Here is a 22549-nt window from a genome sequence, read left to right as displayed (position 1 = left end):
AAAGTATATTTTCTTAATAATATTATTATTATTCTCCTTTATTTTATGTGTAGATTCAAAATTTTATATTTTTCAATTCTTAATAAAGTCGTAGTTCAAGTTAATTCTTTTCAATTAAACCTTACATTTTATGGTTCAAACTAAACAATTCAAGAAAAATTTGTTGATTAATTTTAAAAAATAAAATTTCTCACCATTATTAAGTACCATAAGTTAAATATTCTTTCCAAATAAATACTTCTTTTTTATAGTGCAAACTTAACAATCAAAAAACTTTCATTGATTAGTTTTTTTTAAAAATATTTTTTATCACTATTAAGTACTACTTTACTTTATTATATATGAAAAATAATTAAAAATGATAATTAATTTTTCTTATTAACCCTCTATTTAATCGTACTCTCACGCTCTTGGTCTCCTCCACATCTCCACTGCCACCTTCTCCTTTCAACTTCTCCTTCTCTCTGTCTTCTCTCTCCAAGCCTTTTACACATTGTAACTACTCAATTTTGAAGCTCAAAAAATGTATTCCGAATATTCTCTGCCCTTCCTTCCCTCTGCTGTTGTGCTTAACTATGAGGTTCTCTTCTTTTTTCTCCTCTTTCTTGCTGTTTTTGCCTTCTGGCTTACTCCCGGTGGGCTTGCTTGGTCTTTCTCCAAGTCCCGTGTCTCCATTCCTGGTCCTTCGGGGTTGCCTGTTCTGGGGTTGATGTTAACTTTCACTGGTTCACTCACTCATCGACTGTTGGCAAAGGTTTCTAATGGGTTGAAAGCAAAGTCGTTAATGGCTTTTTCAGTTGGGTTTACTCGTTTTATAATTTCTAGCCATCCGGAGACTGCTAAGGAAATCCTTAACAGCTCGGCTTTTGCTGATAGACCAGTAAAGGAGTCTGCTTATGAGCTTTTGTTCCATAGGGCGATGGGTTTTGCACCTTATGGTGAATATTGGAGAAATCTAAGGAGGATTTCAGCAACTCATTTGTTTAGCCCGAAGAGAATAATGTGTTTCGGGGAGTTCAGGAGAGAGATGGGTACAAAGATGGTGACTGAAATTGAGAGTTTCATGGAGACTGATGGACATGTTATGGTGAAAAGAGTTTTGCATTTTGGGTCACTGAACAATGTGATGAGGGCTGTCTTTGGTAGAAGTTATGATTTCAAAGAAAAAGATGGGCGGGAATTGGAGTATTTGGTGAGCGAAGGGTATGAATTACTTGGAATATTTAATTGGAGTGACCATTTTCCTTTGTTGGGGTGGTTGGATTTGCAAGGTGTTAGAAGAAGATGCAAAGAGCTAGTGGCTCGAGTGAATATTTTTGTTGGGATGATCATTGAGGAGCACAGGTTTAAGAGGGCTAAACATGGTGAAAAAGGTGCAGATGAAGGTTTTCATGACTTTGCTGATGTATTGCTTGATTTAGAGAAGGATAATAAGCTTAGTGATTCTGATATGATCGCCGTTCTTTGGGTAATCTTTCTTTTAGGTTTTTGTTCTTTCAAAATATTTATTGCTTCATATTATTGTTGACTTTAAAATAAAGTACTACTATTATGTGTTCCGTTTTAATATCTATACCCTCAACACTATTAATTTACATGATTGTTGTTAATGAATAATACGGTAAGAATGTGTCAAACTAGTGGCTATGTCCGGTTTCATTTGCTTCACTCTGGTGTGCGTGGCTTATTTCTCTTTTGCATTGTCTATAGTTTCTTTTTTTTCTGTTGTTTTATATTTGCTGATTCTTCTGTCTCTTTCTGGTTTCCTTGTGGTGTAGAATCTGAATAATTTTGCTTTAACTTTGCATGATAGGGGCAGTGTTGATATTCCCTTAAAGTCTTTTTCTGGTTGTTTTTATCAGTATAATATCCTTGTTTATTTGATTTGGTTTAGGCTTCCAATTATGTATTGAGCTAATATAAATTTGTTATCTTCAGGAAATGATCTTCCGTGGGACTGATACCGTGGCCATTTTACTCGAGTGGATTCTTGCTAGGATGGTGTTGCATCCTGACATTCAAGCCAAAGCTCAGTGTGAAATAGACACTGTGATTGGAAATGGTCGATCCGTTTGCGATTCTGATTTGCCTAAACTTCCCTACCTCCAAGCCATAGTGAAGGAGACTCTTAGAATGCATCCTCCTGGTCCTTTACTTTCATGGGCAAGGCTAGCTATTCATGATACCAAAGTTGGTCATCATTTGATTCCTGCTGGCACCACAGCCATGGTGAACATGTGGGCTATCACACACGATGAAAAGATTTGGTCACAACCCAAAGAATTTATGCCAGAAAGGTTCATGGAGGAAGATGTTGCCATCATGGGTTCTGATCTCAGGCTTGCTCCATTTGGTTCTGGGAGGAGGGTGTGCCCCGGTAAAGCAATGGGGCTTGCTACTGTTCAGCTTTGGCTAGCTCAGTTGCTTCAAGAATTCAAGTGGGTTCGTTCAGAAAATGGTGTGGACTTGTCCGAGTGCCTGAAGTTGTCTTTGGAAATGAAACACCCTTTGGTTTGCAAGGCTGTTGCTAGGGTTTATTGAATGCTTTTTTGGTGGGTGCTGTCTAGGTTTTGGGTTGTTGGCGTGATGCTCTTTCTTGATGCTCTTTCTTGATCGCAGCCATTAATTTTGTCCAGACTTGTTTATAAGTTATGGTAATAGCTTTAGTACTTTTCTAAGTTGTCTTAGGGAGGATAGACTAACTAATGGTACCGTTCACTTGGTCCCTTGTGCTAGAAATTTGTTTGTTATTGTCTTTGGTGTGGTTTGCAAGAGTTTCTACTTGCACTGTACACAACTTCTTTCTGCATATCCAAAGCAATATGATTTCTATGGTTCTATGACGAATGATTAAATTAGTCCAATTTGCTTTCTTTCATACTTTATATGAAGAATGACAAATCAGTTCAATTTGATCTCTTGCATACTTTGCTATATATGTTGGTTCATATTTCAGCTTGATCTAATGTTACATGTGAACATAATATTTTCTTATCATTTGTGTGTGATCTTTGTTAAATTTGTGTAAACAGTAGCATGCAAGTGTAAATGGCTTTTTCTCTAAACTTGATTAACTTGGTGTAATATCTCCCCCTCACTTTGTCCTACATTAACACACGTAAATTTGGGATTCTTCACATGGTTCATGTTTTGTTTTTTACCTCGGGAAGGAACAAAGACCAATTGATAATTATTAATCATGATTTAATGCTTTAAACCGTTTCAAGTAACTGAAGAATAGTGCATAATTATCTTGTCATACGTTACAAATTTACATTCAATATCATGTGATTAGTGTCCATTATTAGCAGTAACTGTTGCAGCAGTCAACCCATTAGGTTACATGTATGGTAGAGTAGAAAGAGAAGGTTGGAGAATCCAAGAAACACAAATATCAAGACTAATCAAGAAGAGTGAAAGATATTCCCTCCGTTTAATTTTGATTGTTCAGTTTATCTTACTAGATAATTTATCACTAATTTTTAAAATACTTTATTAGTAGTTACAATTATTTTTTAAAATATTAAATTCATTATATTTATAGTGTGAATGAATAAAATTGAGATTTTATTCATTGCTTTGGAGCCAATATTCTATGAAGTTAATATATGTTGGACAAGTAAATATACGTGAAGAAAATACTAGATACAAATTAATTTGCACGATTAAAAATTACAGCAATATCCTCTTTTAACCAGTATTTGGAGTCGTATTGTTGCTCGTGCGGGTGCGTGTACTTTCCGAACTTGTGATGAACTTTAATCGTTATTTGTTTAAAGTAGTGACACATTCCGTTGCAAAAGAAGTAGTTACGAAGCAATCGTTCATTGTTGGAATTTCTAGTATGAATATTCGGTGTTATAGGGAATGTTGAGACTTTACGTTACGTTTGGATGGAACAACTATTTTATCGACATGCAATTTGTCTAATTCCTAATCAGTTAAAAGTTTTCAGTGATATGATACTATTATAATATGTCAGCCCTATCTTTAATTGCACGATTAAATGTTTGACGTAGTGTCGTTTCAAGTGTTGAGCTTGATTGGAGCTGGTTTATTGGAATGAGGAGTGTAAGCAATATTATGTAAATATTGAAAGAATTTGTCGCATGAGCAACGAAAAATCAGGAGACTTGTTCAATAACAAAGAAAGAACTTTCATACGCAAAGAAAAATATCTTCCTCTTACTTATTTTCTTATGCTTGGTGAACAAATGTTTTGGAACCATTGCTATCGGATCCTCATATGCAACCAAGTCTCGAATCCTCATAGTAATTGATGTTTAGTGTTAAATATTTTTAAATGATTTGAGAAATGAGTAATTAATGCTAATCGTAGAAACATAAAAAAAAGAAATTACCTTTTTTTAATATGTTAAAAATAACAAATAACTATGAAAGTCTTTTTTTAATAATAAACAAGTAAAAATAAACCAAAGAAATACTACCCTCACCAACAAATTAAAACTTCAGAATTCAGATGGACAATCTCCATGGTAGTTATATTTATGTTTACCATTAAATAGCAAATTTTCAGTTAAGCAAAACGAGACCCTTCATTTGCGTAAAGTTAATTGCCATTTTAAATGTTCAATTAAAGTTTTATAATAAAGGTCTTTATTTATTTCACATTTTATTCATTATGTGTAAGTTGAACTATTTTTTAAGCCGAAATGGAAGGATGTAAGTTGAATGATTCTTTATATGGAACCGAAAAGATTGTCCATAAAGAATCGTTCAACTTACACATAATGAATAGAATGTGAAATAAATGTCTACATATATGTAATATTAATTTTGGATATTGTTTAATTTTTTTGTTTGATAGTATTTTTAATCTACGTATAATTAAGATATTCCATTCAATACTATTCTTATATATAGTAAGCCATGAGATTAGCAATACTTGATATTATTTGTATTCTAATACACCCTATTCATTTCAATAGTACAAATCAAACCGTCGATTAAAGGTAATATCGACATAAATAATCGATTTTTTACTAATACACCATATTCCCTAGAGGAATAAAAACAGTGTTAAAATTCATTTAATGTATTTAACATCAAGAGAGTATTATACTACCTTAATATATCCATGTTGATGAAACAAGATCCTCATAAGATCTACTTAAATGATAAACAAAATCCTTTATACTCTCCTAAACTTATAATTTGTTCTAAATTACCTTGTCCCTTTTATCAACTTTATTCTTTGCTAGCTTTATTTTGTGCTCTCTATTAATTCTTAGCTAGAAAGCATAGCCTTTTGAATGGAGCTAGTAAAGCAAGCAAACTACTAAGATTCTCTTGCTCTCTCTCTATATTGCTTAGGGGAATTTTGGTTTATGATCAGATGATAACAAAACAACAATGTGGTAGAGAAACAAACAAATGATTGAAGAATAAGAACCCAAAATTGATATGGTGATTGATGGTATATAATATCTAAATGCTAACTAGCTAACCATTATTTGTACTAGCTAAGTAGAATATTAATTTGGGAAGGGGAGCTTTGGAGTAACAGGTAACGTTGCTTGCATGTGATGAAGATGTCATGTTGTGTTCTAGCCGCGGAAACAGCCTCTGATAGAAATGCAAAATAAGACTGCGTACAAATAATAGGCCCTTGTGGTCCGGCCCTTCTCCGGACTCCGAGCATTGAAAAAACTTTAGTGTATCTACTTGCCTTTTTAAGTAGAATGATTTCCTTTCTATATGATCATATATATACTTAATATAAAGTTTTTCTCCCTTTTCACACCTGTTTATATTTTTTAGAAAAAGATGCAATAAGGATTTGAATATCCAATATTCACAGTTTTTTCCCATCAAAATCAAACGCAACTTGCCTTAGCCTCTTCTCTTTTGTTGATTCTCAACCAAGCCATTAATTCTCAATCTTTTAGTTATTCCTTTGCTCTTCTTACCTCTTCCATGAAATTCTAGAGGTGGCAAAATCAACTTATTTTTGAGTATTTTTTTTATTTGCGTCCCAGTTTTTAATAAGTGGAAATATATATGACTAGTTTGATTTGATGTACCTAATGAGTTAAACTCAAAATGATTCATCAAACTATTTTGTCAAAACAGATAAAATGCAAGCCAAACCAACAGAGGCGAATCTAGAACTTGAAACATTATGTTTCTAATGTTTCAAGTTCAACATTATACCACAACCTATTAGATTTAATCGCAGGATTCAAAATTAATTATGTATACTTATTTGGTGAGGTTTTCTGATACATATAGAGGTTTCGAGCCAATACTATTAGGTCTGGATGAACTCATTATATGTTACTACCTTCTACATCTGCCCTAGGAATTCCAAACAAACAAAATCGAATTTAGAATTGTAAATTAGGTAATGAAGAACTTTTGTTTTTTTTGATAATTTAAAAGGACTACCCTAGAGCTTTCAATTTTCTTTTTTCAAAAGGAAAAATAATCAATCTTTAGTTAAAACAAGAAAATGAATAAATAAATAAAGGACATGTTCAATTTAGACTTAAAGTCCGTTTGGGGTGAATTTATAACTTATGATTTATAAATCAAAAGTCATTTGGATTTTGGCTTAAAATCTTCTTTTTTATCACCCAAACACAAAAAAGTAGTACTTAAAAACTATATTTCATAACTTAAAAATATCTAAAATAACCCATTCTAACTGGCTCTTTAGTCACGTTCTTCTGTTATTCATTACTAGTACCAAGTACTAGTTATATTTAAGGCTTGTGTTTCTCATGGAGTACTTGTAGTACATGAAGAACCAAACAATATATCCGTACGGAACTTTATATAACCAAGTGAGGACGTGTATGGTTGGGATGATGATATATATCAAATTAATCTTTCGATAATAAAAAAGATGTATGGCCAAAAGCTTCATAAAGAAATAAGAATATTATAAGGAAATAGGGCATCTCTGATTATTATTCATTCCTTTTAGTATGTGTTTGATATTTATTTCGGGATTTATTTATTTAAATTTGCTTTTTTTTTTTAATTGAGTTGAGGTCTTTCAAAATTAACTTCTTCGCTTTTACAACGTAGGAGTAAAATTTATGTATATTCTATCTTTTTCGAATTACATTTGTGACATTACATTATATATATTGTTGTTGTTGTTATTATTTTTTCATATATATATATATGTGTGTGTGATGATGATGATGATGGTGGTGGTGGTGGTGGTGATGTAGGACTGCAAATTAGCGAAGGGAATATATATCATAAGTGGACAGGGAAGAGTAATTATTCCTTTGACCACCAATAGTTTTTTTTTCTTTATAGTAATAATATTTTGTTGTCTCTTCAACTTCTCTTCCAAGTTTGTCCCTTTAAAATTTGGAATATTAGCTACCTACACCACATAATTTGCATGGATTCTCTCTGGGGATTGTGCTGATTGTTTTCTTACTTTATTAGATTTGTTAAGGTGCCCTTTGCATTTGTTTAATATTATAAAGTTCCAACATGACTAATGACTTGTTCCAATTCAAATTAAGGAATAATTAAGATCAAGTTAAACTAATAGTTCTTTTATATCCATGTTAGATAAGAACAACCTTGTTAATATGGACTATGCCGTCTATCTATTAACTGTTTTAGTACAAATAATTAAATAGAATAGTCATCGATATATACCGTTTGACCAACTGTTTATCAAAATGATCCAAGTGTATATGTTGTGTATAAGTATATATATATATATATATATATATATATATATAGTATACTGAATATATAGTACAAAGTATATACAACCTATATACTTTGTAGTACAAATTTTCTGTAAGCTAGTGCTGAGGGAAGTAATTTTCCAATTCAATACTAGGTGCCTAATGCAAAATTACATCAAACTCAAAGGGCTAATCAAGATCTTAAGAGTTGGTTCAATTGAAGAAATTAAGTAGACCACATACTACTACCATATGAGGGACAACAAAGAGTACATAAGTTGGATGCGAAAAAAGGAAATGCCCAAAGGCTATCAAGCAAGAATTCCTTGATTTACCTATGATGCCTTCTTGGATTATTCGCTTTTCAAATGGCGGAGACACGATTTTTATCAAAGAATATAACATCTATTATATAATATGTAAGTATAATTTTCCAATAAGGGGTTCGAATGACCCCCCCTCCCTCACCACCCTAGGAGCTAGCTAGGCCCTTGAGACGTGAATCTAATTACGGTTTACACTATCAAATTATTTTAGAGGTAATTGCAACAAATCTTCAGTTCTAAGCAAGTGATCGAGGATTGACTATATGAATTTTCATAGTTACATTTAAATTCAACTCATGCCATCATCATATTCTTTAAAATAACAGTGAAAAAGTAAGTTAAAACCAAAGGTGACTATCCATAATAAATGAAATTAGTTACTTTTATCAAATAAGAACTTGTACTTTTTTGAAATAAGGGGAACAACTTGTCTATAACATGTTGAATTATATTGATTCATAGAAGTTTAATACACTTAAATGGAGGAGCTAGAATTTATATAAGGGGCTAAAAAGACATATATACCAAAAAAAAAAAAAACCAAATGTTTTTCCCTATTTACATAAGTATAATTTTTCAATGACTTGCACGTGAGCCTCGGCCTCCGCCCTTAGTTGCACTATCGGTGAATATAAGTGAAATCCTTTCTTATTTTATTTTTTCCGGTGAGAGTATATACAAATATTCGTATAAAAAAATCAAATGTACTTTTTTTTTTTTCCGTTTTCCAGGCAATGGAATAGCATGAATATGGTGAAAATCAAATAGTGAAAAAAGTTATTTCCCTTTGGAATGTAATCTAAAGAATAAATTCTTCATTGTGAAGTTACTATAAATGATAAAAACACAACAATGGAAGTGCTAGTGAATATACCAAAGGAAAATATCGTAATTCCAATCAAAATCAAGAGCCATGACAATTAAAAAGGGTTTATCACTTAGCTGTACTGATTCTGCTGATGATCATGAATTCAAACACATTTCTTATCATATATATATATACTCTCTGTTTTAATTTGTTTGTCTACTTTTCATTTTAGTCTGTTTTTAAAAAAATATGCATGAAATATTTAAGATCACAAGATTAAAATTTTTTTTGCCACATTCTAAGACTACGAGATTAAAAATCTTCTTTAATTCCTTAAATTACGCGTCAAGTCAAAATCAAATAAATAAATTGGAAAAGAGATTATAGTAGTGTTTATGAAGGTGACAGTCACTTAGTCGTGGGATGCCCAATGATGATGATGATTCTAAGTCTCATCTTGGACCCCATGATAATTTGTTGCATGTACTATGTATTAACTTATTCATTAATCCCTTATCTCAACAAGTATGATATACTGTTCATTGTTGAAGTATATATGATCCCCACCTCATATAAAGTAATTAAGGGTCATTTTTAAAATATATGTGCGTGCCGTGCTGAATTGATCAGGATGTTCAACCGAAACAAGCGATACAAGGAAATGATCTTTTATGTACATTTACAAATTGAATGAATAAAAATGTTTCGACAAAAATTTAATCATGTGAAATGATCAGGTCGTATAATTAAAATAATATTTAAAATGGACTACAAAATCAAATCTCCCGAGAGATATTAAGATCTAGTTGATTCTGGATTTTATTATTTGTCTTTTTTTATTCAAAATTATTTATATGTATAACTTTATCATGAGATAATTAGGCAGTGTTCTTTAGTTTAATAATCATGTATGCGGGTGATTATTACATACACTAGTGCTTAGTGTTTGTAGGACATGTTAAAGAAACCATGAACAAGGGGTACCCTTGCTTCTTATCTTTCATACAATGTATGTCTCTGCTTGTGAAAGAGCCCTTATAATACAAATTATGTGCCAATTGCAAAAGGTGGACAATTTAATATCATTTATTTATCTATCACTATGTGCTGTTGTGAGCCAATTTTGACACATCTAAAAGGCCCATCTTAAACATTGTAGGACACTTTGTGTGTATGTATCCTTAATTTATTAATTATCATATGATTAATTATAGGAGTTTGTGCTACTGGCTGCGAGTGTGAATGGGGGGATCCACAAACTAGCTCAACCTGAAACTGCCTAATCTGACCTCTTTTCTTGCTTTTTTTTGCCCTTTATCTAATGACAGCATTATGGCACATAATGATGTTTAAGGGCATAAATTAAAGGTGGCATGCTTCATCTGAAAGAAACCTTGATAAAGTAACGTTTATTATACACGAAAAAACTGCTGTGTGGAACAGGGAAACATGATCTTGTACCCATGAAAATGACACAAAGCTTTGCTTTTTTCTTGTGCATTATTTAGAAGGTAACTTAATGTATGTGTACATGTTCTTTTAATATGAATTTAAAAGAGTTTATCTTTCTTTAAGATTATCATTTCCTGAAGAGCTCCAACCAGGAATTTGGCTCAATATAGAAAGACAAAGAGGTTTTCGGAGACAGCTTCTCAACCTCACCTCTGAGGCAGTGGTTCAGATTCCATACATAGAGGGATATGTTATTGTATAGAAAGACGGAAAGGACAAAATATGGGTGACAGAAAGTAATAAGAAATACAATTGATGAGGGAAACGAAGAATCATGCAGTTCATGCTTGTGATAATTTGGATAATGAATAGAAAATTGCATGCCATTTTCATTCTTTATCTGTTAATTTGGAACACATTTGCTGTGAATGGTAAAAACAAACAACTCAGCTTTTTACGCATGATTTCAGGGCTTATGAATTCCATGCACATAATGTGCTATTCCTCTGCATGGAAGACAATCAACGTATGAATTTTCAACTGAACTTGTGAGCTTTAGCCGTTACGAAGAATAGTTTCTATTTCTTGTTTCATTTGCCTTACTCTAGGATGTTGAGTGGGCTGACCCCTGAAGAGACCCAGACGAACCTTCCAACAATCGAATAGATGTTGACCACAAGGCCATCTCGGAGGGAGGCTGCCTTAAAGGCTAGAGGTATGGTTCAGGGCACATTACAATGAGTGCAGTAAATAAAATACAGGGTGAACATTGGAAATAGAACAATCAGTATCCAAAAAAGGCAGCTGCTATAAAATCTGTAATGCCATTTTGGCAAGTAAATGGCTGAGAATAAGCAAAATACTCATATCTACATTAAAGATGAAAACTTGGATTTTTAACAACAAAAATAAACGCGTTATTAAAGAATACTACACATCGAAAATTTGGAAGGAATCAACCACAGTATGCAGTCTATCCTTCATCTTTTCCCATCTCCTCTCATTTGCCCCAGTTGTCAATGTATAGAACTTTCCTGCATTAGGATTTATCATTCAAATGGAAATATTAGCAAGTTTAGGACTATTCAAATTCCATGTCAAGCATTGAGAAAAGAACTTGGCGTGATACAGTGATTTTAGACGCAACAAGTAGCACATACAATAGGAGGGAACGAGGATACGCAAAAGATGGAAACAGGGAAGTCCTAGGCAGCCAGGCATTAGCCTTACGTTTAAATTAAAAAAATGAAATCGCTGTTATATCTTACCTTCAAGTTGATTCTCGGTGCATGAAAGATTCAAAATTATAAGATACAAAGGAGTTAGGCTGCGCAGATAACCAGAACAAATATAACAGTTCATAGAAGTAGTAGTACTGCTTATATGCTAGAAACTATTGAATACATCAACATTTTAGTTTTAAGGGGTTTGAACCCTCTTCCAACATTTCACTTCTTTCTTTGTTCTCCCTGATAAACAATAAGGCCCAAGTCTACTAACATACTGACAACAAAGATGGTCACTACTCACTTGCATGATTCATGAGTTTTGAGGTAGAAGTAAACTCATAAACCTGATTGTCAATGTAGACAAAACTATCTGTATATGTTATCATATTATCCTTTATGAGAATATAGGAGACTAAATTAGTTCTTGGCAAGTTGACGATCCCACAGGTTAGCGAAATAAACAGTGCATATCATTTTTCAGGCTCAGAGGAATGTCTTCGAGATTTAAATTGATGCATCTTTCAACTAATTAGTGCTAAACAAAAATAGTTTAAGAACATGGCAGAAAATCAAGTTCTACTCCAGAAAGGCAGGAAAATGAAACCCTTTCCTTAATCAGCCTTGTGGAAGGAGTTTGAAACAACCAAGTCAGCAAAGAAGTAAACATTCTCCATAGCATACACATCACAATTAAAACCTAAGATACGTTACATACCATTGCCAACGCAGACTACAGTGAGTGCATGCCGAGTATAATTTGGGGCTTGTGCAATAAACTCGAACGTGTAATAGTTTTTTCCATCAACGTCACGCTACAAATAATCGGACAATGATTATGAAATAAATTTAGATACATCAAATGGTTATGTAAAATATGCTATTAGACAATACAAGAATGAGAAGAAGTAGTAGCATATAAGGAAAATAATAGCTTGCAGAATTATGCAAACACATGATGAATCTTTTCCTGTTCTTATTTTACTAACAAAGCCGTGATTTCTGAGTCAGTAGTGCCCAGAAGGAAGATACTTACCATTTGACAAACCAAATGCCAAATCTCGCCTGTTCTTATGAAGAATCGATACACTGTTGAAGTAAAGCAGGCAGAAAGTAAAGCTGTAAAACTGTTAACTGGAAATATCACATTCCATGTGTATCAGCATTTAATTTTCTTTTCTGGATGGGCTAAAATTGTTTTCCCTTCATTAGTACAAAGGGGAAAAGACGAGCTAGACAACCAAACTACATTTATGACACTCATCTCATGACTAAAGTTAGCCTCTCTTTTAATGAAAGGCCGCTAGACATTGTCTAGTGGTATAAATTTGCCAAAGAAAAAGGAGTTAGTCTCTCTTTCTCTCTTGCTCTCTGTCTCCTTCACTCATTGGGAGTCGTGCAGTTGAAGTTTTTGTCGTTTTAAAAGAAGTCTCATTACCTCCTGGAAAGATTGCAAAAGGGCTAGCTTAACTTCACTCCAGTTGAACCAATCTAAGCAATATATGGCCTCAATTTAAGCATACATAGAAACTGAATCATGGGAAGAATCTGTTGATACGGAAAATGATAGTTGGTCTTCCTAATCGGTTAAGTACATATAACAAAAAAAGGATACGCCCTACGGAAGCACTGGAAAAATATTGATCATCCAGTTTATCTTACACGATATATATAAATTGACAATAGCTGATCCTCAGTAGATATAATTCAGGATCTCATATAATAACTAGCGTCTATTTTTAATCTAGTAATTCGATCCAACGCAAGATGGCTTTAAATATATTCCAATAATTATGACATGGATGGCATTGAAAACTAATTAGGAGGACAACAGAGAATGAAGGACTCATGACGGCTAAACTGCAACTTAATTGTTGATGTTTTCTCATTTCTTGCTACTTATCCAAACAAGCAAAAAGGGAATTATTCCTTGGTAAGATTTGAATAGAGACTGATTTTTTGTATACCAAAATTTCTCCGATGCTCATGCTCTCCAAATAGACCTTAGTGCCACTTGAGACTTATGAGAATATTGGAATACAGGACACCAGTCAAAGTAGTGCAACAAACACATATTCGTCACGACATGAACTGTAAAATGAGGGAGATAAATATATGCCTTTCAAGAAAAGTTCAAGAGAACTTCTGAAAAGGTTCAGTGAACTGGAATTAGAAAAGAAAAGGATAGAAAGAAAACAGAAGAAGAAGAAAGAACTCAAAATTGACTTCTGTCAATTGACCATATTAATACTTTTACCTCTTGTTTTAAGTTCTTCGAAAACTTCAAAGAGAGGCACCCATAATGTAACGTTAAACATTCATGTTCCTTCTAACATAAGTACCACTGAGCTAAGAAACAATTTTTGCTTCTTGTTTTAAGCTTTAGGATCCAGAGAAAACACAAACTTAAACAAGCTTCGGATTAAGATTTTGTTGTTGTTTCATCAACATAGCTATACAATACATAAACTTTCTTTCTCGTAAGAGGGAATGGATTTTTTAAGGGCATAAAACATCAAAACATGTTAATCAATTGATTCGATCCAGAAGGAAGATATATGAGTCAGTTACATCAAAGATGCTAGGCTCTGAAAGGTTTATTCAACAGTAACGCCAACGATAGCTCAGTATCACAAGCAGTCAAGGATCAGTTACATATTTTCAGATGGAAGAAATATAATACAGACCTCTGATGCTTCAATCAGTTTTGTTTTCTGAGAAGGCGATGCTAAAAACTTTTTTATTAAAATTTCAGCAACCTGCAATATGAATAGTGTCTGGTGAGGATCACATTCATGAGTGTGCACAATCACAAATTACCAAGAAATCCATTAAAATAACTAACCCCCCTTTCAGGCAAAATAATCCAAAACATCCAAACAGTTATACGTAGCCCTTTTTTATGTAAAAATCTGGGATAAATAATCTAGCATTTCAACAAACCTGTTGTGGTGAACCAAAGTCTCGTATGTTCTCTTTACTGCTTGGTATCACATTTACACTAACACTTTCTAGTGGTTCAATAACATCTTTGTAAACTTTATCTTCACCTTCAACAACAACTTCCTGGGCGAGGGTAAAAGATAAATAAAGAACAGTTAAAGAAAAACTGAATCAATGGATAAGACGAGTGTAGTTTATATGGGGTACAAATGGTTCAGGAATTAAAAATTACAACTATAGTAACTTTTTTGAAAAATAGTTGAATTAGTATATAGAATGTGACTAAAATTTTCTAAGGAATTTATGCAGTAAAGATCTGAAATTGCTAAACCCAGAAATGCAGCTCCATATTCCCGTTTCTCCAGCAAATTGTTTACATAACTATGACATTTGAACAAAAGAAAACCGTAAAATAAAACCAACAGAGAAAATTATAGTCATCAAGTGCAGACTGACCTGCCATCCAAAAGGATAGAGGAAAGAGTATTTATCCTTCTTGTCTGTGACAGGCAGAAATCCCTTCTTATTTTCTGCAGCAACTGATCCATATCAAAGGGTGTACTCTTAGGATATCAGCCATTTAAATTTCAAGAATAAACAAGATACATGAAAGATAACTCTGTGAGATACATCACAGCTTCATTTAGATAAATTCTGAAACGGAAGTATGAGGAATTAAATGGTTAAGATGCTGCATGAAGACTTTTACATGATGTTGGTGTCTGAGAAGTCATCAGCAATAACGGGGCAATTGCTGGTCCCATCGCAAGAAATGGACGCCTCCCAAGTCTATCTGTACAGAAGCGAATAGAGGAATATAGTGACTAGTCCACCTTGGTGTCAAAAGGTTAATCAACATAGGATAAGATGATGTACTACCAGCACTATTCCTACATTATATACTCAGAACAAGAGCCTATTATGAGAATATGGATCGACACTTAACTAAACAGACTCAAATGCAAGGTCATCAAACAAACAACATTGCAATTCATGGATGCAAAGGTTGGATTCAGTTTTCTTCATTGTTAAGAAATTCTATCCTCTACCTGGAAGTAGATTCCTATTATGCTCATCAAAACAGCAGGTTAAAGTGAACCAAACTAATATAATCACATAAAAACCAGTGGAGGTTACACAAGAAAAGGCCCAAAATAGTTCATTATCTTTGAATATGGACACAAAATCATCCATGTTCTTTTACCTGGACCATTAATATTACATAATATTTGCCAAAATGGTGACACTTATAGTCATTTCCTACACTTGGTTTACTTTTTAAAAGAAATAGAGTTTTGTGCTCATCAGGTGAGATTTTTCCCCAGTGAAACCCGATGTTCATATCCCTTCTTCACAAAAGCAATCTTCTATCAGAAACTCATTTTAAGATAACACTCAGAGGAAGAGTTCGACGTATATTACAGCTCAAAAGATTGTTTTACCTCAAAAAATTTTAATTACTCGAGACCACTTCAAAAAGAAGGCTATGTGAAAAAGAATGTTTAAAGGCGAATACGTGAAACAAATTTAGTTCTATTTAGTTTGACGGATCAAAGATTAATCCTTTTACAATACAGACAAGGATGCATGAGTTTTGTTTTAGAATCAATTTAATCAGGATATAGAAGAATACTTTCATCTTTCATGGCCACTGAAGATCTCACAGACATGTATTGATTGGGTACAAAGACTGTTTTGAACAAATTGAGCATGACGATTGCCAGTTCACCACATCCGTGGAGCTCTAATGATTCTTTCAGCCATAAATTTTGGCAAATATCTCGATTGCATAAGGGCAGGTTGATGATGCTAGGACAAAAAAAGGAAACACTTAACTAAAAGATTGTTTTGCTGTTAGCTAATGTGGCTGCAGTATTTTCAAGAGGAGCGTGTCACATTCTGTCTTATAAAAGCTCATGTTCGGTGAAAGCTCCATCTCTGTTAAAATCTTAACGGAAATATTGGGAAATGATTAAAGTTCACCACTTTCGCAAATATTATCTACCGTTATCATAAAACTAAAAATTAAGGCGCCGTCTGAGTAAAGTCATTGAACTTTAAAGCTTAATGCTCAATCACATTTCATCTCAATAGTCCAAGCCTTAATTAGATATATCTGATTTGACAGGTCGATCGAACAGCGTTACAGATTCGAAAGTAATCTAACCTTGGCAAGAGGAAGTGGAAGTTTCGGTCACATTCTCTGACCTGATAACACAGCCAGGAGCCCTACGGTTGTAACCACTCCTAAACCACCCCAGTTGATGCATCACATCCACCTTTTGTAAGTGTAAACAAACTTTCAAAAACGCGATACATCATCAGTGCTACTCAAGCTGTAAGAAGAACTCGGAACAGTACCTGAGATGATGCATTTGGCAAGTACACATGATACGGAGCAGTCCATTTTTGCACTAACACCATCTCTCAAAATCCTAATCAAAAACAGCAAAATTTTGCGACAATCATTAAAAAAAATATACACATTTAAGTTAAATGAGTGCAGTAAACTGTTAGTACCAAAATAACCAGGTGTCATGCGGAAGCTAAGAACAATATAGCAGACAATAAAAGAGAAAAATGCGAAAAAGAGATACAATATTTTAACGTGTTCGGTCAATCAAAACAATTGGATTATCTGAGAAAAATACAAGTATTTTATACAGTTACAGTACAATGTAGCTGCTCGCGTTTATGCCACGCGCTTACAGGAAGAAGAAGAAGACAGTTTGTTTCAGTTTTGTGCAATCTTCACATCATCTAATATCTCCCTCTCAATGATCCACCCAACTCTCCTGCTCTCCACCCATTGTATGCACGAAATGACTTAAATACCCTCCCAATTTTAATAAATAATTCTTATTTTTCTCTCCAACTTTGATTGATCTCCTATTAACTAATACGCTCTTTTCAATTCGTTTGGAGTATTTTAATTTAACATTAAATTTAAAAAAGTAAAAAAGTTAATTTTGTACTATCAAGCATGTTAGGTGAAAAAAATAAATTTTAAGAATTGCTAAAAGAAAAGATATATTTTTTTAAAGTATTAAAAAAAAAAATCAAATAAATTCAAACGAAGAAACTAATAATAACTAATATATTTAAGCTCCTCTGCTCTATAAATTTTCTTTTTACTTGTTATTATCTTTTAAATAGCATAGTATTTTTATCTTTAATTATTTATTGATTTACTTATGGAATAAATTTCTATTAATTTTGAATTTAAAATATAAAAATCAAGCATGTAAATTAATAATATTGAATAATCAATAAAGGAAAAAGAGACAAATATATCTTTTATCTCTTATTATCTTTTAAATAATATGATATTTTTATCTTTAATTATTTGTTGATTTACTTATGGAATAAATTTCTATTACTTTTGAATTTAAAATATAGAAATCAAGCATGTAATTAATAATATTAAATAATGAATAAAGAGAAAAAAGACAAATATATCTCTCGATTTTATGATTTAAAGCATATATATTTTTACTGAAAAAAAACAATACATACATACTCTCACCCTTTAACAAAGTAGTGTATAAATAATCATGCCCCGAAGTATTTTCTCTCACACAATCGTTTTATAAAAATGGCATTAATATGCTAATGTTTTTAATTACAAGAAAACTAATAATGCGCAAACAACATAAATCCTGACAGTTTAAAGTTTAATTTACAGCAAAATTTTAATATTTTACATAATTATTAAAAATTTTGATTTTGGATTTGTCGAGATACATAATTAGCTGTCGTTACATCCAACGACGATAATTTTTTTTTCTTTGTAAAGATACATAATCATTGTGTATACATTTTTTCTGATTTTGAACAAGTCGAGATCAGAGGCGGATCCAGGATCCGGACTCTCTGGATGCCAAGTAACTTAACAACGAATGCGGAGGGAGGTGGCCGGTGAGACTGAGGCCGTGACCTTTGATGGCGACGTTAAAAAATCAGGCGGTAGCAGCAGCAAATATAAAAAAAACAGAGAGCGATGATAATTTGAGAATTGAGATTTCAGAGAAATAGGATTATTTTTAATTTTAGGAAAGAGAATGAAATTATACACTTTTTAAAGCAAATTATAACTATTAATATTTGAAAAATAAAATAAAAAATCAATATAATTATTAATTAATATTTTTTTTAAAAAAAATGATAATTTCAAAACTTCAATCTCAATAAGTCCTTGTCCTTCCACGTCTATTGTGAAATTTCCATATCCACTAGTAGTTCTCATCTCCTTAGCCACGTCATCTTTCGTTATCTCCACGAGCGAATTATTAAAAGTCACATGCAGTAACGTGCGATTTTCTGCTGATGATAAAGACCTAACGTGTTCGTTCAGAGAATATTTTATTTATAAGAAACTTTAACGACCACATTCTTCCACTCGATTTCACAAGGAATGAGATTCTCGACAACGAAATTGATAGTCTAAGTTTTGAACAGAAAGGGATGTATAATAAGTATGAATGGATAGTAAAATATCAATGTTAAAAGTTGTAATTACTTCAAATGAAAATTGTAGTTGTTTTGCCTTAATTGAAGTTGTCATAAGCCAAAACATGAAACATTATTAATTCATACACATATATAATTAAAAAAAAAATGCGGGGGGTGGGGGGCTGCCAACTGATTAATTAGGCTGGCTTCACTTTACTTCAGCGGCTAAAATTAAGGGGAAAAAAGAGGTCCGCCAGTGGAGGTCGAACCTGTGACCTGAGGGAACCAAAATGTGACACTTTACCACTCATGCTAGACAACATTTCAATGTTGTGGGTGGTATGTTTATTATTTGACTATATCCTTCTCTATATATATGTATATAGGTAGCGCTTCCGTCGAAGTTTGCGGGTGGCGTGACACTCTCACCGCTCTTAATAGATCCGCCCCTGGTCGAGATACATAATATCTCCTATGAAGATACATTGTTTACTTTGTAAAGTTACAAATTAACTTTCTATATATTTTTTTGATTTTAAGTCTGTTAAGATACATAATTAGCTCTCCAAAATATTCAACGAACATATATAATTAGTTTTTTTTAATTATTTTGTAAAAGTAGGAATTTGTGTAAATATAATAAATATTATTGGTGAAACCCGTCAAATTTTTCTGGTTACAGAAGTACCCGAAGGCCCAAAACAGAGAGCCCAGAAACCAGACCCCCAACTCACTGTAACAGTAACAGAGAGGGTGTAACACTCCGCCATAGCCGTCGCCCCGCCCCTTTGCTCTCTCTTTTTCTCTCACACACTACACACACTCAAAATGCGTAGATTCACCTCCACATCAACCCTCCGGTCACTCCTCCGCCGCTACATTTCTTCCCCGTCAACCGCTCAACTTCCCCTCTCCAAAACCCATTTTTCCACTCCACCCCACCCCCCTTACAACCCATTTTCCTTTTCCCATTATTCCACAACTTTCAGATCCTTCTCTTCCTCCCAAGTTAACGATGATCAAGAAGAAACAAATGCTCGGTCACTTTCTTCCGAGCTTGTTAAGGAGCTCGATGCCGAATCATTATCAATTCCTCAAAGACTCGATCTTTCTTTCTCACATGTTAACTTAACCCCTTCCCTAATTCTCACAACGCTCAATCTTTCACCAGATGCAGGCAGGACAGTATTAGGTTTTTTTCGAATGGGTTAAGAGTAAGGAAAGTTTCAAGATTGATGATGAAGTTGTGTCGTATTTTTTGGATTATCTTGGAAGGAGAAAGGATTTCAAAGCTGCGGAAGATGTACTGAGTGAGGGGTTAGGGCTAATTGGGAGGAAGACTTTGGAATGTATGGTTGATAGACTTGTAAGAGCTGGGAGACCTACACAGACAGTGGCATTTTTTGAAAATATGGAGAAAGATTATGGGTTAGTTAGGGATTTGGATTCATTGAAGTTGGTTGTTTCTAGGTTGTGTGAGCATGGTTTTGCTAGTTATGCTGAGAAAATGGTTAAGAGTTTGGCTAGTGATTTTTTTCCGGATGAATATATATGTGATATGCTGGTAAAGGGTTGGTGTATTGATGGGAAACTCGATGAGGCAAAGAGGTTAGCTGGGGAGATGTATAGAGGAGGGTTTGAAATCGGGACGTCTGCTTATAATGCGATTCTTGATTGTGTTTGTAAGCTGTGTAGAAAGAAGGATCCTTTTAGGCTTCAATCCGAGGCGAAAAATGTGTTGTTGGAAATGGAGGAGAAAGGTGTTCCTAGAGACGTGGAAACGTTTAATGTTTTGATTACTAACTTATGTAAGATCAGGAAGACAGAGGATGCTTTGAATTTGTTTTATAGGATGGGGGAGTGGGGTTGTAATCCTGATGAGACGACGTTTCTCACTCTTACTAGGAGCCTGTACCAGGCTGCTAGAGTTGGAGAGGGTGATGAAATGATTGATAGGATGAAATCTGCAGGATTTGGGGATGCGCTTGATAAGAAGGCGTATTATGAGTTCTTGAAGATATTGTGTGGGATTGAAAGAATCGATCATGCTATGAGTGTCTTTGAAAAGATGAAAGAGGATGGTTGCAAACCAGGGTTAAAAACATACGACTTGTTGATGGGAAAGATGGTTGCTCATAATCGTGTTGACAAAGCAAATGCACTATATAAGGAAGCCGAGGACAATGGATTGGCAGTTGAACCAAAGGCCTATATGGTGCACCCAAGATATGCAAAGAAGAAACCCACCTCTGCCAAGAAGGAGAAGAAGAGGTTAACGTTGCCAGAGAAAATGGCCAGAAAGAGGACAAAGCTAAAGAAAATTCGCCTAAGTTTCGTTAAGAAACCTAGAAAAATGGCCCGCCGAGCATTTTGATCCCTTATGTGTTGGATGATTTTGAGGGAGATTTTCCAGTGGTATGCTGAAAGTGTCTCCACCCTCATTTTGATAGGTCTCGACAGTATTAGAAATAAATTTTCATTTACAACAATGCTCTCTCCTTTATTTTTTTTCTTTTAATCTTTAAATGTGTAACTCTTAAATGAATTTATATTTTTGTATCTCATGAATCAATTTAGAATTTTATACTCTGAATGTGTCTATTCTTGCTACTGCATAATGATGCCTACTGAACAAACTTGCCATCATCTCTCGACATATTATAACGTTCTTATATGCTTCGGATGAACTTGATATATAGTTCTCTTTTGACACATAAATCTGTATTACCTGTGACTAGATTAATTGGCAGTCTTTGGTGTTGAATTCATTGTGCATTTGTCTGTATATGTATGTGCACATAGGTTGTATTGGTTTATTTGAGTAGACATTCAAAACAGATTGTTGGAATCCTCGCCACGAGGTGTCCTTTAGTCTAAAAGCTGTTCATTCAACCATATCTTGCGCATTACCTTTCTCCTCTATGCTGTCAAATGAGTTGTTATTTACTAATCTTATGCCAAACTCAAATTCCTGTTATCCCTTGTGGTGCTTCGTCTTTCGACAAGATTTGTGAATGTGCAAGGATGAATTAGATTTTTATTATGACAGCAGGAGTTCTACCAAAAAATCCTTTGTTTGTGTGGAGGTGCTTGAAAAATGTTAAATCTGCAAAATCAGTACTTTGGAAGAGGAAACTGATGATTTGCATGGTATTCTGTCACGATCCAAACTACTGGACCGCTCGGCACCTACGCTATTCTAAGCCGCTACTATTCTAAGCAGCTAGGAGAACCTTATCACCCAACTAAAAATATGCGGAAGACTTCTGTTTTAAGAAAATATTGGATTAAATATAATAAGATAAATTAAATATTAATAAATAAACTTTTTCAAAAACATCTTACAAGTGTCCTTCACAATCCTAAGATTTGATTAGACATGTATAAGAGCTATCTACTACAACATAAACTGACAATAAAATAATAATACAAAGACTCTTAACATCTGCCAGGATGAAAATGCAGAAGTTAGTGCTAAATATCGTCATCCATCTAGTACCTGCAAACTAGCCTGCATCCAGTCTACATTTCAAGAAGGAATATAGAAGAGTAGGGTCAGTACAACCACACGTACTGACAGGCATCATCGGCCGACCGTGTTAGTTCATATAACCATAAAATAGAAATAAGAAAAATAAATCATGACATCATGAATGGAAT

The 22549-nt window shown here is 33.6% G+C and overlaps 3 protein-coding genes across 6 annotated transcripts; 2 read left to right on the top strand and 1 right to left on the bottom strand.

The window, feature by feature from the left end:
- The first annotated feature begins 418 nt into the window (after nt 1-418).
- Nucleotides 419-2843, top strand: LOC107862341 (cytochrome P450 78A5-like). Its single transcript, XM_016707887.2, has 2 exons — nt 419-1468; nt 1939-2843. The coding sequence occupies exons 1-2, from the start codon at nt 524-526 to the stop codon at nt 2539-2541; spliced, it is 1548 nt and encodes a 515-aa protein (XP_016563373.2). The 5' UTR covers nt 419-523; the 3' UTR covers nt 2542-2843.
- An 8213-nt stretch (nt 2844-11056) lies between these two features.
- Nucleotides 11057-17247, bottom strand: LOC107862342 (psbP-like protein 1, chloroplastic). 4 transcript variants are annotated; one of them, XM_016707889.2, is made up of 9 exons: nt 17147-17247; nt 16799-16872; nt 16605-16716; nt 15147-15230; nt 14894-14976; nt 14438-14560; nt 14182-14253; nt 12213-12309; nt 11057-11302 (listed from the first exon to the last, which is right to left on the bottom strand). In XM_016707889.2, the coding sequence occupies exons 2-9, from the start codon at nt 16859-16861 to the stop codon at nt 11199-11201; spliced, it is 738 nt and encodes a 245-aa protein (XP_016563375.2). In that variant the 5' UTR covers nt 16862-16872; nt 17147-17247; the 3' UTR covers nt 11057-11198. The 4 variants fall into 4 exon arrangements, with proteins under 4 accessions (XP_016563375.2, XP_016563374.2, XP_016563376.2 ...); XM_016707888.2 differs by having other exon boundaries at nt 17113-17246; XM_016707890.2 differs by having other exon boundaries at nt 17102-17182.
- Nucleotides 17248-19564: 2317 nt separating this feature from the next.
- Nucleotides 19565-21482, top strand: LOC107862344 (pentatricopeptide repeat-containing protein PNM1, mitochondrial). The gene is given in 2 exon segments (XM_016707892.2): nt 19565-20092; nt 20094-21482. Coding segments are annotated over 2 exon segments (1545 nt in total). The 5' UTR covers nt 19565-19717; the 3' UTR covers nt 21264-21482.
- Nucleotides 21483-22549: the final 1067 nt, after the last annotated feature.

Source organism: Capsicum annuum, chromosome 3, assembly GCF_002878395.1.
Source record: "Capsicum annuum cultivar UCD-10X-F1 chromosome 3, UCD10Xv1.1, whole genome shotgun sequence".
NCBI lineage: Eukaryota > Viridiplantae > Streptophyta > Magnoliopsida > Solanales > Solanaceae > Capsicum > Capsicum annuum.
Note: the sequence above shows the minus strand (reverse complement) of the source record. Positions and strands in the feature narration are given on the sequence as shown.